Consider the following 18,550-nt stretch of genomic DNA (forward strand, 5'->3'; position numbering starts at 1 on the left):
GGAGACTGGGATTGACATGTACACACTACTATATATAAAATATCAATATATAACTAATGAGAACCTACTGTATAGCACAGGGAACTCTACTCAATACCCTGTAATGATCTATATGGGAAAAGCAGCTAAAAAAGAATGGATATATGTATGGGTATAACTGATTCACTTTGTTGTACAGCAGAAAAACACAACATTGTAAATCAACTATACTCCAATAAAAATTATTTAAAAAATAAAAGAAAATAAATTTCAACTGTTTTTTTTACTTTTTAAATGTGGTACTAGAAAAATTCATATTATTCATGGGGCTCATGCTATATGAGATATCATTGTAGCAGACTGAATAGCTAATAATTTGTAGAACATGTACAACCATTTAACATATATACTGTTGAGACAATTAAATTTAAATTCACTTACACATTTTGCTGAATTCATTCACTATTTATGTTCTATAAAATATCAGTAAGAAATAAGACATTTTTGATGTTAAAGTATTTACACTTAAATGTTGGGAACCACTACTTTATAAACTACAGATTCACTGACATAATTTATTAACTGTTTTTTGGGGAAACGGAGGTAGAGGGTAAATAAGAGGCCAGCTAGTCAATGTGTAAAGCACTTCAGGTTGACTCTTAAAAAGAAGCTTTATGGGGCTTCCCTGGTGGTGCAGTGGTTAAGAAACTGCCTGCCAATGCAGGGCACACGGGTTCGAGACCTGGTCTGGGAAGATCCCACATGCCGCAGAGCAACTAAGCCCGTGTGCCACAACTACCGAGCCTGCGCTCTAGAGCCCGCAAGCCACAACTACTGAGACTGTGTGCCGCAACTACTGAAGCCCGTGTGCCTAGAGCCTATGCTCCGCAACAAGAGAAGCCACAGTAATGAGAAGCCCGCGCACCGCAACCAAGAGTAGCCTCCTCTCGCCACAACTAGAGAAAGCCTGCATGCAGCAACGAAGACCCAACGCAGCCAAAAATAAAAATTAAATTAAAAATTAAAAAAAAGAAGCTTTATGGAAAAGATTCAACTGCAAGTAAAAGGAACGGAGAAAATGGCCTTTACCTGCTGGAGTGGGGTTTTGCATAGATGTGATGGGTCAAAAAAGCAAGTCCTGGGGGTTTCTAAATTGGGAGGGGTATTCTAAGAACAGAGGGAAAGGGAGAAGACCCTCTGTAGGAATAATTCCAGTAGCAATTTCTAAAACAGAGAAGCTACAGAGAATTCCTGGCTTACAGAACCTTATTTGGTCTTTCTGAACATGTATAATTATTATTATTTTAATATACGTATTATATACAGTTTATACATTTATATATAAAGTATAATAAACTTTTACTAGCTCACATAAACTTTATCCATCTGGAGTAAATTACAAACATTTTTTCTCTAATTCGTCACATATAATTTCCCACACTTTAATACTGAAGAATATGGAGGAATTATTGCCAATCCAGACAAAGAGATACTCAAGAGTAACAGAAAAATACACCTAAGATAGTTTCTGCTAGCCTTTATTTGAGAAAATTTACACAAAAATCCCCAATCCAACACTTACAAGTGAATCTGTATAAATCCGTAAATCCCACATGCCTCTTTCCATTAAACAAACATAAAAACAGCTTATGACAGGGGTTTATGACAATGGTATAACAAAGCTTACTTAAAACTATCACTTTCATCAATAATTTACAGGCTTTGTTGAATAACAGGTTCAAAAATGGAGGAAAGCAGATAACATCTTCGTTTTTAAAGCTGATTTGCTCTTGCACTAGTCTTTTATCAAAGGCAAATAATTTTACTTTTTAGATAAAATCAAACTGTGATATCAATGAACTTTAAACCAAAAGCACAAATTCCAAGTTTGTAGTCTTGGCATGAGTAAAAGGAAAGGACAGGAAAGAATTTCAGTTTCACAAAGTCACATGTGGGAACAAAACATCAGCAAAATAAAGTATTTTCCTCTCCTATCTTCTTCTTTGACATTTTGTCAGAACAGAAGACTACAACCAACTGAGTAGCTTTCATTGTTTCTAAAAAGGGGAAAGGCACCAGTCAGAAATATGAAAGAGTTTCTTGTTAGGCTAATGGTACAGAACAGTATTTCACCTTTAAACGTCCAAGGATGGATCTTAAGTCACAAATTTGGTTATTCTCTTCCCTGCTTGGATGTATCCTCTGTTGTTTAGTATATGTAATACCACAGATAGACTTTCTCAACATCTGCTGCCCTTATGGTGAGATTTGGCTGCCAGGTTCTCAGAAACAGTATCTATCAATTCTTAACAGCAGATGGCAATGTTGCACAAATTAATGACAGAACTACTTTTATGCCACACCAGGGGAATGCATACAGGGAGTCAAAAGAGGGGGAAAAAAAGGCTTTTGGGTTCACAATAGCTGCAACATTTACAGAACGGCCTGAGAGTTTAACAACATAACTCACTCCCTCTTTCCCCTTTGTACTTTATCCAGGTCATGACAGCACCGTTCTCTGTTAATTCCAACACGCTGCTTCTTAACTGCAAGCTGCAGAGCCCTAAGCCCTGTAATGCTTGTCACTGCGATGGGACAAGCCCTGTAACAGTCAGCAGGGTTAAAAAAAAGAGATTACAGAAAGGACAAACTCCCACCCACTTTATTGGGAGAAGTGGGGAAAACATCAAGTGATGTTATTTTTCACTGTTGTTTATGAACATGGTCATTCGTGTCCACACTTTCTCTTATTTACCTTAGTATTGGCCTTTAGGCACCTCATATTCCCAAAGTGATTATTGGATTTGCTTTTATAACATACATTTTCAGGTATTTACTCGATTCATGATCCTTCCAGATGTGTTACTTTTTAATACTTCATATGTCTTAATTGTCTAGATGGAATACATAAGAACAGAAATTAAGTCAGTGACTTGCCATGTAACAAGACTTCATAAATTTTACTTATTTTTTCCTTTGTAGAAGTTATGTTAAAAATTTAAGCAACCACATAACTGACAAAGGACTTGTATCTAGGATATATAAGGACTCCTCAAACTCAATAGTATAAATTAACTATACTTCAATTAAAAAAAACACCTCAGTAGTAAAAAGAACACACAATCTAATCATAAAATGGGCAAAGGAACAGATATTTCACCAGGAAGATATACAGATGGCAAATAAACACATGAAAGGATGTTCAACACCATTTACTAATAGGAAAATGAAAATTAAAACCACAATGAATATCATTACACATGCCTCTCAGAATGACTAAAAAATTTTTTTTAAAAAAGCAAATACTGGTGAGGATGTGGAGAAACTGGATTGGTTATACATTGCTAATGGGAACGTAAAATGACACAGTCATTCTGAAAAACAAGCAGGACAGTTTCTTACAAAAATAAACATGTGTTTACCATATAACCCAGCAATTGCTCTTTTGGGCACTTATCCCAGAGAAATGAAAATTTATGTTCACATAAAAACATGTACATGAATGTTCACAGCAGATTTATTAGTAATGGCCCAAAACTGAAAACAACAGTGATGTCCTTCAGTGGGTGACTGGTTAAACTGTGGTACATCCACACCATGAAATGCTAATGAGCAATAAAGAGGAACAAACTAGTGATATATGCAACAACTTGGATGCATTTCAAGGGCACTATGCTGAGTGAAAAAAGTCAATCTCAAAAGGTTATACACTATGTGATTCCATTTATGTAACATTCTTGAAATGACAAAATTAGAGAGATGGAGAACAGATTAGTGGTGCCAGAGGTTGGGGCTTGGGGTTAAGGAAGGAGGGGACTGTGGCTACAAAAGGGTACCCCAAGGGATCCATGTGATGAAACGGTTCTGCATCTTGTGGTGGTGGTCACACATCCATACATGTGATAAAACTGCATAGAACTAAACACACATAAATACACAAAAAGAAAAAAGTTTAAGAGGCTGAGCACAAATATTTTAATTCTCTAAAATGAAATTTTCTTTAAGAGTAACCTACAGTTCAAAGCTCATTTCTACGAGGTGTCACATCCACTACACTTTTAAGAGACATAAAATTATGAAAGGGTATCACCAGAAGCTATCTAAACATTTCAGCTAAGGGTCAAGAGAAAGTTAATGGTGTTGTCACACAGAAATCCAAAGAGGACAATCAGAATGAAACAAGTTCAACATGGTCATACAAATGTTGGTAAAAGAACTAGAGTGGAAGCCCAAGCTGGTGAGCAAGTGGGAGAAGGAAAGAAAACATGGTTCAAACAGATCATACGAGGAAACCCAGTACAAATGCTGGCTTTGGCATTATCTAGGTAACCCCTATTTTTTGTCATAGGTGACTCTAATAATAGTCTTATTGTTGCAAAACCAGTCCAAATCCTACCAAGTTAAAAAGAAGTCCCTCTTTGACTTATTGGGTGTAGGTGGTAACCCACGTCCTCCCACACCAAAAGACATCAGTTCTAGCAAGAAAGCTCCAACGTGCCTTGATGGTGCTGCTGGTAGGATGTCTTAGGCCACGCACATCCCAGCGATGTTCTGCTGGCTAAGATACAAGGTGGGAGGAGACTGGGCTTTATTATTCAATCAACTTCTTGGCCTTGAAGAAGCGACGCAGGTAGAAGACCTGCCAGGTGGCTAGACCAATGAGGCAGAACATTGAAAAGATGCTGAAGTACAGGACCCGAGTGTTTGTGGACTCTAAAAAAAAAAAAAGCAAAAGCAGTGTAAATGTAATGAAGCAAGGCTCAGTAGGCTAAACGGCCAGGGGGAAAAGGCAATTAATTAGCTTCACTCTGCCCCTAGGCCTTACAGTAGGATTTCAGATAAGTTTTTTTCTTAAATTTTCATTATCTTATACATAAGTGTTAAAAATTACAAAGATTAGTACTATTAGTTTGATACACTGTAAGCAGACTGAGAATATGGTCAACTGTTTATCACAGAAAAAACTATTCCCTTGAAAATCTAACAAGGCTCATTTACCTGTAGAGCAACAACATCGAAGTAAGCAATTATCCTTCCACACAACCCCCTTTGGCAAAACTGAGAAAAAGGTACACCAGAATTTAAAGTTTGGGGATCTATCTCCTTTACGGTGCACGTACTGAGAAACAAGAGCTTCCCTCCCCTCACCATTGGTATCACGCATCTCTTCCTCTCGCTTCTTCATATAGGCAAAATCATTAACAATAGATTCTGAAAGGTCTTCTAGGCGTCGTAGCTCTACCTCCAAAGGTTTGAGCTTCTCAACTTTTGCAATCTGGAAAAGAAAGGAATTATGAACACACTCCCTGAAAAAACTGCTACAGTCAAGAACACGAACAGTCAAGAATTTTATATATAAAATATAATATAACAGAGGAGTCTTTTTAAAAGTTTTGCTAAACGTAAAATTTCTTCTGTCATCGTTCTAACACATTTTAAAATTTGGGTTTCTTCCCTTCCCTACTGTCTATATGTTTCCATCTCAGACTTTTTTTATACTTTAATTTTGATTAAAACCTCCTTAGTACGGTAACCTATAAGATATATTATTTTTCCAAGATTTCTGACTTTAATAAAGCATTTTACTTTGCCTTTCCACTTTTGTCTAAGAAATGAGCAATATTATTAGCATAAGTGTGAGCGTCATAGTATTAGTCAAATGTAGTTTTGAGAAGAAAACACACCAAATTCCCAATAGGGAATGCACAGGAATGAGAGAGTACATATAACTATAACATTAAGATAATAACTCAAACTGCAAAATTAGAGAATTCTGGTTTGCTCATTTAAATCTCACAACAGCTTTAAGGTTTGTAACAGAGCTCTAGAACCCAGATGAATCCTAGCTCTGCTTAAAAAAAAAAAAAAAAAAATCCCAGAGTGTTTTTTTTTGTTTTTTTTTAACATCTTTATTGGAGTATAACTGCTTTACAGTGTTGTGTTAGTTTCTGCTGTATAACAAAGTGAATCAGCTATATGAATACATATATCCCCATGTGTTTTGTTTTTAATTACATAGCCAGTTATCAAAATAAATCTCCAAGGACATTGCTGTGTGCTAACGAATGAAGGGTATGAGAAATAAACTGTCTTCCTTTTTCACCCCAGACCACTGTGAAACCTCCAAAAGTATCTAGTAACTAAAGGCATATATGATCAGAGAGAGGATTTCATTATTCTAGTTGTTTTTTTTGTCAATCTTAGATTATGATTTGTATTAAAATGGGGATATAACACCAGAGCTTTCAAGATCTTAAAACTCATATACCAGTTGCTCTTAAACTTTTTCCACAGAGAACTCTTCAAAAAATATTTCTACATCTGCTTCTTTACTCCCTATACATTCTCTATACAACTCCCTACTTTTTCTTCTCTTCTGTCCAATTCACCTTCCTTGTTATTTTTCTCTGTTAAATGTTAATAGCAGTTAATGTGGCATGAATGGGAATAGTTTGAGGGTGTTCTTGTGTTCTCTTCACTAAACTATATTCTTCACTGAACCTGTGAAGAACAAGACACAGTTATTTAAAATAAAAGAAAACTAAAAACTGCTGTTAAGATAGGGATATAAAAATTGAGTTTATATTTAAGGTACCTAATTTATTTATTTATTTTAATTTATTTATTTTTGGCTGCATTGGGTCTTCATTGCTGTGCGCAGGCTTTCTATAGTTGCGGCGAGCAGGGGCTACCCTTCATGGCGGTGTGCGTGCTTCTCATTATGGTCGCTTCTCTTGTTGCAGAGCATGGGCTCTAGGCACGTGGGCTTCAGTAGTTGTGGCACGCAGGCTCAGTAGTTGTGGCTCATGGGCTCTAGAGCTCAGGCTCAGTAGTTGTGGCGCATGGGCTTAGTTGCTCTGTGGCATGTGGGATCTTCCCAGGCCAGGGCACGAACCTGTGTCCCCTGCATGGGCAGGAGGATTCTTAATCACTGCACCACCAGGGAAGTCCTAAGGTACCTAAAATATAGTGATGGATTTGTAACGATCCACCTAAGTTTTCTTTCACTGGATGTACATTTTCTTACAATTGTAAAATGCCGGATACAGGTAATAGCTTGACTGACAGCTAGCTACAGAACAGAATAAAGCTAACTGGGTATAAGATTTACAACGGCTAGTTAATACACTGAGCTAACACTCTTAGCTGAATACCCAAACACCAGGTTTTGTCATTAACCTGCAATACATAGCTGTTAATTGATTTCATACAGAGGTGCAGAGCAAAGAGATTCCCCCAGGAAAAAGATACAAGACATATATAATAAGCTGAACCTTGGGCTGTTTAACATTTTCCCTCCTGGTATATGCTTTCCCCTCCAAAGTTTCTTGAATGAGACAGTATGAAGGCAACAGCATGATACATCTTTAGAGATAAGTGCTTTAAGGTTCCTTAAATAGAAACTTATAAAAGGAACTGGAAGTGAAACTATGGCTGTACCTCTCTCTGCCAGCTGAAAATAATATTCTTAAAAATTACTTTGAAGACTACTTCTAACTCCCCACCCTTTTTTTGGTTAAATGACAATAGCCCAAAGGCCTAAAACCCCAAAAAGGAGGATGGAATGAAAATAAATTTGGTACTGAGAATAGCCTTTGTAGAATATAGTTCCCCAAGCCTGTTCCCAATCCTTTTCCTTTCTGGTGTTTCATTTATTTTTTAGCTGTACAAGAAACATATAAATATGGCCCCTTACTAAAGAATTTAAATTATTCAGAAGCAAAGGAAACAAAAACAAAAGGCCCATCCTCACAGCTCCTCGATTCCCACATCCACACATTCCTTCCCAGAGGTGGTTATGAACTTGGTGGATATCTTTCTAGACCCTGTCAGAAGGTAACACACTATTTATGCCTTTGTATGTATATAAATGTACATAGGAAAATATAATTTAAAACATACTTATAAATGCGATCATAATGTATATGTTGTTCTAAGGCTTCTTTCTTTTCATTTAATAAAATCTTTCCAAAAACTTCAGTGCTTGTAGATTCACCTCATACTTCTTAACTGCTACATAGTATTCCATATGGCATATGGGCCACTGTTTACTTAATCATTCAATTTCCTAACCCCTTTTCTAGTACAGGACCTATTCTAGACTCTATACTTCTATTCATAACATATCATCCAAGTCGATTTCAATTTCTCAGTGAAATCCCTACTCAATCCTGTCCTTAATTCAGTAAATTATTTGCAGACTTCTTGAGTGGGATGAAGGTCTCTTTCCCTAAAAAACATCTCTGCCTGATAACTACCTTTATTCTTGATATTAGTTTAAAATCTAGCGAACTTAAAGAATTGCCAAAAGACTAAAACAATATTGAAAACCAACTTGCTATTTCAACCATCTAACACATCATGGATACTCAGTGGAAATAACAAAAATAATGAATATATTTCTACATTTAATCTAAACCTAGAAATCAAAACAAATGTAAAAAGTGTTTTCTGTTTTGTTTTTTAACATTTTAATACCCTAACAATGTTTTTTGAGTGCTTATTATGTGCTAGGCACCAAGATAAATTATGATCTCTGCTCCTAAGAAGCTCACAGTCTCGTGGAGAGGCTCACCTAAAAAGCTACAACCATAATATAAAGCACTATGTATTAACTTCTACAACAAAGGTACATATTGAAAGTGGAATGGAAAGAAAGTAGTACGAACTTAATTACAGTTGGAAGAATAAAGGAAAGCTTAACAGGAAGTGGGGGAGTTGGGTCATACAAGGTGTACAGGATTTTAAGAGATGGGAGAGACAGATATTTGAAGCTGAGGGGAAGCTACAAACCAAAACATGTAGGGAAGAAAGTGCAGGCCCTGCTTAGGAGGCCATGAGTAGCCTAGTTATAAGTAGGTAGAGGTGTGTGTGCGCGCGCGCATGCGTGCTTGTGGGTGAGTGGTGGGTAATAGCAAATATAAGGCTCAAAAGTTAGGCTGGAGCTAAATTGAGGATGAGGATGAAGAGGTAATATAATGAATTAGACCTATTACTATATACCCAGAATGTGATCCATATTTTATATCTTATACTCTCACTTAATCCTCATAACATAATCCTATATATGGTGAATATTATTATTCCTAAAATTCTCAGATGAGGAAATTAAGGCTCAGAGTGTTAAATAACTTGCCCAAGGTCTCAGAGCTTGGTTGAGCTAGAATTGCAATCCAAGTCTGAGTTTATATTTTATTCTGTAGGAACAAAAAATTTGGTGAAGAAAACCAGACGACTAGACTAAGTTTTATCTGGATCAAAAGTGAAGTGAATGAGCTATAGTAGGCCACAAGGATCTGGGTAAGTTGTCCAGTTTATCAGTCAAACTTCGTAGGTTTCATACTGCATTACTCTAATTTTTATAACTAATAGAATAAAATTTTTAAACAAATTATCCTAAGTATTTTAAAGTAGACCCTCTTCGCTTGCCCAGGACTAAGCATTCAAAGAGTATCATCAAGGGACTTCCCTGGTGGTCCAGTGGTTAAGAATGCGCCTTTCAATGCAGGGGACGCGGGTTCGATCCCTGGTCGGGGAACTAAGATCCCATATGCTGCGGGGCAACTAAGCCCGTGCACCACAACTACTGAGCCTGCACGCCACAACTAGAGAGCCCACGCGCTGCAACTACCGAGCCCACCCACTCTGGAGCCTGCACACAACTAGAGAGAAGCCTGAGCGTCACAACGAAGATCCCACGTGCTGCGACTAAGACCCAATGCAACCAAATAAATAATAATAATAATAATAAAAGTATCATCAAGACTTTATATCAGTCAGTACAAAAAGCTAATAAGAAAACCTCTATCAATATCCCCACTAACTGTTGTTCTGCTATTCAAAACATCTGATTCAATGTTCAAAGTGTCTGTAAGAATGTGAAATTACACATCTCACGAAGGCAGGCCATTATTCTGGTCGACTTTTCTCTTCCACAGTTGGAAGGATGATGTGTGTTTTGCCAACAGTCTGATAAAAGCAAACCCTATTTGACAATGTGTACCATAGGTTCTCCACTAGGAGGTAGCATTCCCCTTGTAGGCTGCATTTAAGCATTAAATAATCAAAAATATCAGAGCTACCAGAGACTTCATTTTACAAATGAGGAAACTCATGATTCCATAAAGTTATTCAGTCCTTTGAGGGGAAGACCAAGACTAGCACTACCATGGTCTCCTGACTCCCTACCCAGGGTTACCAAAGCATTTATTTAGCATCAAAACTGCAAAGCTCTGCTGTAAAATGTAAGCAAAAATGAATCCCTGACTTCCAAAAGCATACACACTCAGTGTATCCAAATCGTACCTATCTTTGCAGCCTTAACCATGAAGCCTCCTTTAACCACTACTGTTAACACTGATACCCTCTTCCCTAATGCCCTACAACACTTAGACTGTGTCACACAATTAACACTCAATCATATATTGTCATATTCACATTGTTTTTGCTTTTTATCCTCTTCCCCCAACTAGTTTGGATCTTGAACTCAACAGAATTAGAATGATATATACCTTGTGTAGTCCCACATGCCTGATACATGGTACACACTTGTAGCTAACCCATTAGGTCCATTCTATGCCTTCTTTAAGGAGCCAACTTTCTCATAGCAGGTATGTGCTGCTGGTCCCCTGAAGCACACACTCCCTGTATGTTAAGAGCACTCTGCATTTACTTTCACTCAGCATTCATCTTCACCAGGCACACTGCCTAGGAAAAAGTTCTTTCTACCACAATATCTATCACTCTTCATCTGTAATGTTAGGTACTGCTTGGAAAAGCTTTCCCTGTGTATCTACGACACCTCCAAAATAACTGTAAAGTTACTCTTCTTAAACCATATCCAAATCTTCCATTCCTCTAATGATGATCTGAATCTAAAGAGTTCAGAGTTCTATGTAATTGTACCAAGGAAAGGTATTAAATCTGAAAGACTGCTTCGTAAAACACACATGTGAAACCAGCCTCTAGAGAATCACTAGATTCTTTCCCTTGGTGGAACACTGAGAAACTCAAGAGAGAAGCTTCTTGAGGAGAGCCAGATTCAGACAAATGACTCTGTTATCTCCACACCCCACTCCACAGCCCCTGCAAATTTTAGAAGCATAGCAATAAAAGTGGAGACCAACCAGTCTAACACAATCAAGATAATGAAGACAGTTGTACACCCAAAGGCAAGTCTACTTATGCATGGGGGCATGTGAATCACAGGCTTCTTCAACGAAGGTCAAAAGGTCAACAATGTGCCAAAATAAGTCCCGCTAATACTGCCAACCTTAGGGCTAAATGAATGAAATTTAGAAAGATCCTATTTACTCTGTCATAGCCATTTGGCAGTTTCTAGAAAGGGTAGGAGAAGGGGACTAAAATCTACTGAACTGATCACCTATGTGTCAGGTGCCTTACCCATGTTATTTCATTTAACTTATGTCAAGAAAGGGATTTTGGATCAAGTATATAAAACCAGAGTTCCTCCTTCATGAGGGCATTCAGAGAAACAGAACCTCTGGAAGGCCTTCAGCTGTTGCTCCAAGTGCAACTGTGTTTTTGGTGTATTTGTCGGTGGCAAATGGCTTACTAATAGAAACCTTAGGCAAAACATGACTTTAGTTGAGTTGAAAATGCAGACATCCAAGCAAGAGGGGACATACACAGCCCAAGAGTTACAGGATATGTCAGACAGCTCCTTCTTGGTGGGATAATTGCCTTCATTCCCACAACTGAAGATTAGACAGTAAGTCTCTCCAAACTGCTGTTCTAGTTCACAGACCACAAACTAAAAAGAAATGGCTCAATTCACATACTGATTCTACAAAAATGCCACCCTCTGAGGGGCAAATGCCACCCTCTGATAGGGGTGAGAGGTCCTTAAAATACAATGGAGGGAATCAAAAGTGCTTTACTGCTGAGGAAACACACATACTTTCTCTTTAAAGAATTCAAACTACAAGACTATGTTTCTTTACAAAATGGCAACCATTCTGCCTTCAAATAATGTCACCTTACATTTGTATCGTGTTTACATAGCAATTCACATGCATTAACTAATCCTCCATAACAATTTAGTAGGTAGTGTGGTACTCTGTCCAGCTATTTAGACAGCGATTACTACTGAATCTTACAGGACCACACGGGATTTCAGAATTATGAAGTCTGCAAATGTGAGGGAGAGCTGTGATGTGAAAAAAAATTAAAAGAAATGTGCCACCTTCCTGAATCTAAATACTGATGCTGAAGGGCCACAATCCTCTGGAGATAAAGTCTCTCCCTTGCCTCAAGGGCCTGAAATTAAATGCCTCAAAACCTCTACATAGGCTCAGTGCTCTCTGGTAATTAACCACTCAACAAGCGCTTCTATTATCCATGTTCTTGTCACAGGCATTAGCTCAGAGACAACTAATAGCTATTTCTGAGCAAGGTTTAAGGCAGCCCAGCCATAGGCTGAGAAAAGGGCTAGTCTTTGGCCTGTGTAATAACCACTTGTCCTCCTCTGTCTCAGTCTGATCTGCTTATTGTGGGGTGGGGGAGTGGGGAGGTAGACCACCAAAGAAAGCAGTGGGAGGAGTTTCTTGGTTAAGAAAGAGAATTTAGAGTTGTGTTGTAACCATGTGCGTAAAGAAAAGCTTAGGACGTGCCAGACTTCCGAAGCAGGAAGCAGGCAAAGGAAGCACTGTGGTTTCCTTTCTGGTAGGGATTCCCCTCTTGGGTTAAGTAAAAGGTCAGGAAAGATAAAGGCCCTTTCCCAGTGTCAACAAAGTCCAAGGATGATGGAAATTCCAGGAGGTATGGGGATTCTAAAATGCCACATGGGGGGGGGCGGAGTCAAGATGGCAGTGTGGGAAGATGTGGAGTCTGCGTCTCCCCAAAACTAGGGTGCCTGCAGGATGCTGGTGGGGGACCTCCACGCTCAAGGTGACGGGAGGAAACCCCAAGCGAACTGGTAGGACTGGGGGGACTGAGAGGGGAGGAGAAGTGGAGGCCAGATAGGACCGGTGCTCCTGAGGGGTGGCTGGTGGGGGAGGGTTGCCCACGCCTGGATGGACCCTTGGGGGCTTGGATCAGGGGGGAGCATGCTATCCCCTGCCTAATCGGCAGAAGTCTGCCTGGCTCTCGGGCTGGGTCCTATGCCCTCAGAGGCCCCCTCGGGGCCGCGTGGGTCCTGGGGGCATAGGAGGGAGGCCAGGGAGATCAGGAGAGGTGGGTGAGAGGGGGCCCTCTGGGATGGCCCTGCCCACTTGAGCCCAGAGACCTGCTGAGCTCCCAGGTGGGGTCTCCCACCCTTTGAGCCCCTTCTGTTCCTTGAGCCTAAGCCCCACCCCCCCACCCACCCCAGGGCCTTTTCCAGCCCTAAGCATAAGTCCTAAGCATAGGTCCCGCCCACCACCCAAACCCCACCCCTGCTTAGGCCCCACCCTCCACAGCCAAGGCCTTCTCCACCTCTCTTTTTTTTCCTCTTCTCCTCTTCTTTCTTACTACTGTGGTTCTGTTTTACCTTCTGGTTGTTGTTTCATCTATATTTTTATTTTTATATTCTTTCTAACATATCTGCTAGTTTCCTAGTCTAATTTTATTTTTTTTCTTTGTCATCATTCTCCCTGCCCCGCTTTTTTTTGCCACTCCGCGTGGCTTGCAGGATCTTGGTTCATGAGCCAGGGTCAGGCCAAAGCTCCTGTGGTGGGAACTCTGAGTCTGAACCACCAGACTAACAGAGAACCTCAGACCCCAGGGAATATTCATCAGACTGAGGTCTCCCAGAGGTCCCCATCTCAGCACCAAGACCCAACTCTACCCAACAGCGTACAAACTCCAGTGCTGAGAGCCTCAAGCCAAACAACCAGTAAGACAGGAACACAATCCACTCATCTCAAAAAAAAAAAGAAGGAAACGGCAAAAAAGTATGTCACAGATGAGTGATCAAGGTAGAAGCCTAAAAGATCAAATAAATGAAGAGGAAATAGGCAATCTACCTGAAAAAGAATTCAGAGTAATTATAGTAAAGATGATCCAGAATCTTGGAAATAGGATGGAAGCACGGATTGAGAAAATACAAGAAATGTTTAACAAAGACCAGGAAGAACTAAAGAACAAACAGAGAAGAACAACACAATAACTGAAATGAAAAATACAGTAGAAGGAATCAATAACAGAATAACTGAGGCAGAAGAACGAATAAGTGAGCTGGAAGACATAATCGTGGAAACAACTGCCGAGGGGCAGAATAAAGAAAAAAGAATGAAAAGAACTGAAGACAATCTCACAGACCTCTGGGACAACACTACACGCACCAACATTCAAATTATAGGGGTCCCAGAAGAAGAAGAGAAAAAGAAAGGGTCTGAGAAAGTATCTGAAGAGATTATAGTGGAAAACTTCCATAACATGGGAAAGGAAATAGTCACCAAGTCCAGGAAGCACGGAGAGTCCCATCCAGGATAAACCCCAGGAGAAACAGACCAAGACACATATTAATCAAACTAACAAAAATTAAATTCAAAGAAAAAATATTAAAAGCAGCAAGGGAAAAACAAAAAAGAACATACAAAAGACACCCCATAAGGTTATCAGCAGACTTTTCAGCAGAAACTCTGCAGGCCAGAAGGGAGTGGCAGGATATACTTAAAGTGATGAAAGAGAAAAACCTACAACCAAGATTACTCTACCCAGCAAGGATCTCATTCAGATTCTACAGAGAAATCAAAAGCTTTTCAGACAAGCAAAAGCTAAGAGAATTCAGCATCACCAAACCAGCTTTACAACAAATGCTAAAGAAACTTCTCTAGGTGGGAAACACAGAGAAGAAAAAGACCCACAAAAACAAACCCAAAACAATTAGGAAAATAGTAATAGGAATATACATATCAATAATAACTTTGAATTTCATGGATTAAATGCCTCAAAGACACAGACTGGCCAAATGGATACAAAAACAAGACCCATATATATGCTGTCAACAAGAGACTCACTTCAGACCTAGGGACACATACAGACTGAAAATGAAGGGGTGGAAAAAGATATTTCATGCAAATGGAAATCAAAAGAAAGCTGGAGTAGCAATACTCGTATCAGATAAAACAGACTTTAAAATAAAGACTATTACAAGAGATAAGGAAGGACACTACATAATGATCAAGGGATCAATCCAAGAAGAAGATATAACAATTCTAAATGTTTATGCACCCAACATAGGAGCACCTCAATATATAAGGCAAATGCTAACAACCATGAAAAGGGAAACTGACAGTAACACAATAATAGCAGGGGACTTTAACACCCCACTTATACCAATGGACAGATCATCCAAACAGAAAATAAATAAGGAAACACAAGCTTTAAATGACACAACAGACCAGATAGATTTAATTGATATTTATAGAACATTCCACCTGAAAGTGGCAGAATACACTTTCTTCTCAAGTGCACACAGAATATTCTCCAGGATAGATCACATCTTGGGTCACAAATCAAGCCTCGGAAAATTTAAGAAAACTGAAATCGTATCAAGCATCTTTTCTGACCACAATGCCATGAGATTGGAAATCAATTACAGGAAAAAAAACTGTAAAAAACACAGATACAGGGACTTCCTGGTGGCACAGTGGTTAACAATCCACCCGCCAATGCAGGGGACACGGGTTCGAGCCCTGGTCCAGGAAGATCCCACATGCCGTGGAGCAATTAAGCCCGTGTGCCACAACTACTGAGCCTGTGCTCTAGAGCCCACGAGCCACAACTACTGAGCCCTCATGCCACAACTACTTAAGACTGCCCATGCTCCGCAACAAGAGAAGCCACCACAATGAGAAGCCTGCATACCGCAAGAAAGAGTAGCCCCTGCTTGCTGCAACTAGAGAAAGCCTGCATGCAGCAACAAAGACCCAATGCAGCCAAAAAAAAAAAAAAAAAAAAAAAACCCACAAATACATGGAGGCTAAACAGTGCACTACTAAATAACCAAGAGATCACAGAAGAAATAAAAGAAATTAAAAGATACATAGAAACAAATGACAATGAAAACATGACAACCCAAAACCTATGGGATGCAGCAAAAGCAGTTCTAAGAGGGAAGTTTATAGCAATTCAATCTCACCTCAAGAAACAAGAGAAATTGCAAATAAACAATCTAACCCTACATCTAAAGCAACTAGAGAAAGAAGAACAAAGAAAACCCAAAGTCAGTAGAAGGAAAGAAATCATAAAGATCAGAGCAGAAATAAATGAAATAGAAACGAAGAAAACAATAGCAAAGATAAATAAAACTAAAAGCTGGTTCTTTGAGAAGATAAGCAAAATTGATAAACCATTAGCCAGACTCATCAAGAAAAAAAGGGAGAGGACGCAAATCAATAAAGTGAGAATGAAAAAGGAGAAATCACAACCGACACCACAGAAATACAAAGGATTATAAGAGACTACTACAAATAACTATATGCCAATAAAATGGACAACTACGAATAAATGGACAAATTCTTGGAAAGGTGCAATTTTCCAAGACTGAACCAGGAAGAATTAGAAAATATAAACAGACCTATCACAAGCAATGAAATTGGAACTGTAATTTTTTGTTGTTGTTGTTTATTTATTTTTTCTTATTAGTCATCCATTTTATACACATCAGTGTATACATGTCAATCCCAATCTCCCAGTTGAAACTGTAATTTAAAATCTTCCAACAAACAAAAGTCCAGGACCAGATGGCTTCACAGACAAATTCTACCAAACATTTAGAGAAGAGCTAACACCGATCCTTCTCAAACTCTTCCAAAATATAGCAGAGGGAGGAACACTCCCAAATCCATTCTATGAAGCCACCATCACTGATACCAAAACCAGAAAAAGATACCACAAAAAAAGAAAATTGGAGACCGATATCACTGATGAACAGAGATGCAAAATTCCTGAACAAAATACTAGCAAACAGAATCCAACAACATATCAAAAGGATCATACACCATGATCAAGTGGGATTTATCCCAGGGATGCAAGGATTCTTCAATATACACAAATCAATGTGATACACCACATTAACAAATTGAGGAATAAAAACCATATGATCACCTCAATAGATGCAGAAAAAGCTTTTGACAAAATTCAACACCTATTTATGATAAAAACTCTCCAGAAAATGGGCATAGAGGGAACCTACCTCAACATAATAAAGGCCTTACATGACAAACCCACAGCAAACATCATACTCATTGGTGAAAAACTGAAAGCATTTCCACTAAGATCAGGAACAAGACAAGGGTGTCCACTCTCGCCACTCTTAATTAACATAGTTTTGGAAATCCTAGCCACGGCAATCATAGAAGAAAAAGAAATAAAAGGAATACAGATTGGAAAAGAAGAAGTAAAACTGTCACTATTTGCAGATGACATGATACTATACATAGAAAATCCTAACGATGGATGCCACCAGAAAACTACTAGAACTAATCAATGAATTTGGTAAGGTTGCAGGGTACAAAATTAATGCACAGAAATCTCTTGCATTCCTATATACTAACAACAAAAAATCATATGAGAAATTAAGGAAACAATCCCATTTACCATCACAACAAAAAGAATACCTAGGAATAAACCTATCTAAGGAGGTGAAAGATGTGTACTCAGAAAACTATAAAACACTGATGAAAGAAATCAAAGATGGCATAAACAGATGGAGAGATATGAAATGTTCCTGGATTGGAAGACTCAGTATTGTGGAAATGGCTATACTACTCAAAGCAACCTACAGATTCAATGCAATCCCTATCAAATTACCAATGGCATTCTTCACAGAATTAGAAAAAAAAATTTACAATTCACATGGAAACACACAAGACCCCAAAAAGCTAACGCAATCTTGAGAAAGAAAAACAGAGCTGGAGGAATCAGGCTCCCCAACTTCAAACTATACTACAAAGCTACAGTATTCAAGACAGTATGAACTGGTTTGCAGGGCAGAAATGGAGACACAGATATAGAGAACAAACGTATGGACACCAAGTGGGGAAAGTGGCGGGGGTGGTGGTGGTGGTGGTGGAGTGATGAATTGGGAGATTGGGATTGACATATATACACTAATATGTATAAAGTGGATAACTAATAAGAACTTGCTGTATAAAAATATAAATTAAAAAAATAATAAAAGACAGTATGGTACTGGCACGAAAACAGAAATATAGATCAATGGTACAAGATAGAAAGCCCAGAGATAAACCCACACACGTATGGCCACCTAATTTACGACAAAGGAGGCAAGAACATAAAATGGAGAAAAGACAGCCTCTTCGATAACTGGTGCTGGGAAAACTGGACAGCTACATGTAAAAGAATGAATTTAGAACACTACCTAACACCATACACAAAAATAAACTCAAAATGGATTAAAGACCTAAAAGTAAGACCAGACACTATAAAACTCTTAGAGGAAAACATAGGAAGAACACTCTTTGACATAAACCACAGCAAGGTCTTTTTTTGACCCACCTCCTAGAGTAATGCAAATAAAAACAAAAATAAACAAATGGGACGTAATGAAACTTAAAAGCTTTTGCACAGCAAAGGAAACCATAAATAAGACGAAAAGACAACC

At 38.6% G+C, this 18,550-nt stretch overlaps 1 protein-coding gene across 1 annotated transcript in view; it reads right to left on the reverse strand.

Moving 5' to 3' along the window:
* Positions 1-1,501: 1,501 nt before the first annotated feature.
* The window catches only part of TMED10 (transmembrane p24 trafficking protein 10), a 45,215-nt gene continuing 28,166 nt past the window's right edge, over positions 1,502-18,550 (reverse strand). The window contains exons 4-5 of the mRNA XM_082618533.1: positions 5,128-5,254; positions 1,502-4,692 (exon numbers count right to left, since the gene is read on the reverse strand). Of these exons, the coding sequence (XP_082474659.1) occupies positions 4,571-4,692; positions 5,128-5,254 (249 nt within the window). The 3' untranslated portion in view covers positions 1,502-4,570. The remainder of the gene's footprint in view (positions 4,693-5,127; positions 5,255-18,550) is intronic.

This window comes from Mesoplodon mirus, assembly GCF_964341445.2.
Source record: "Mesoplodon mirus genome assembly, chromosome: 4".
Classification (NCBI taxonomy): domain Eukaryota; kingdom Metazoa; phylum Chordata; class Mammalia; order Artiodactyla; family Ziphiidae; genus Mesoplodon; species Mesoplodon mirus.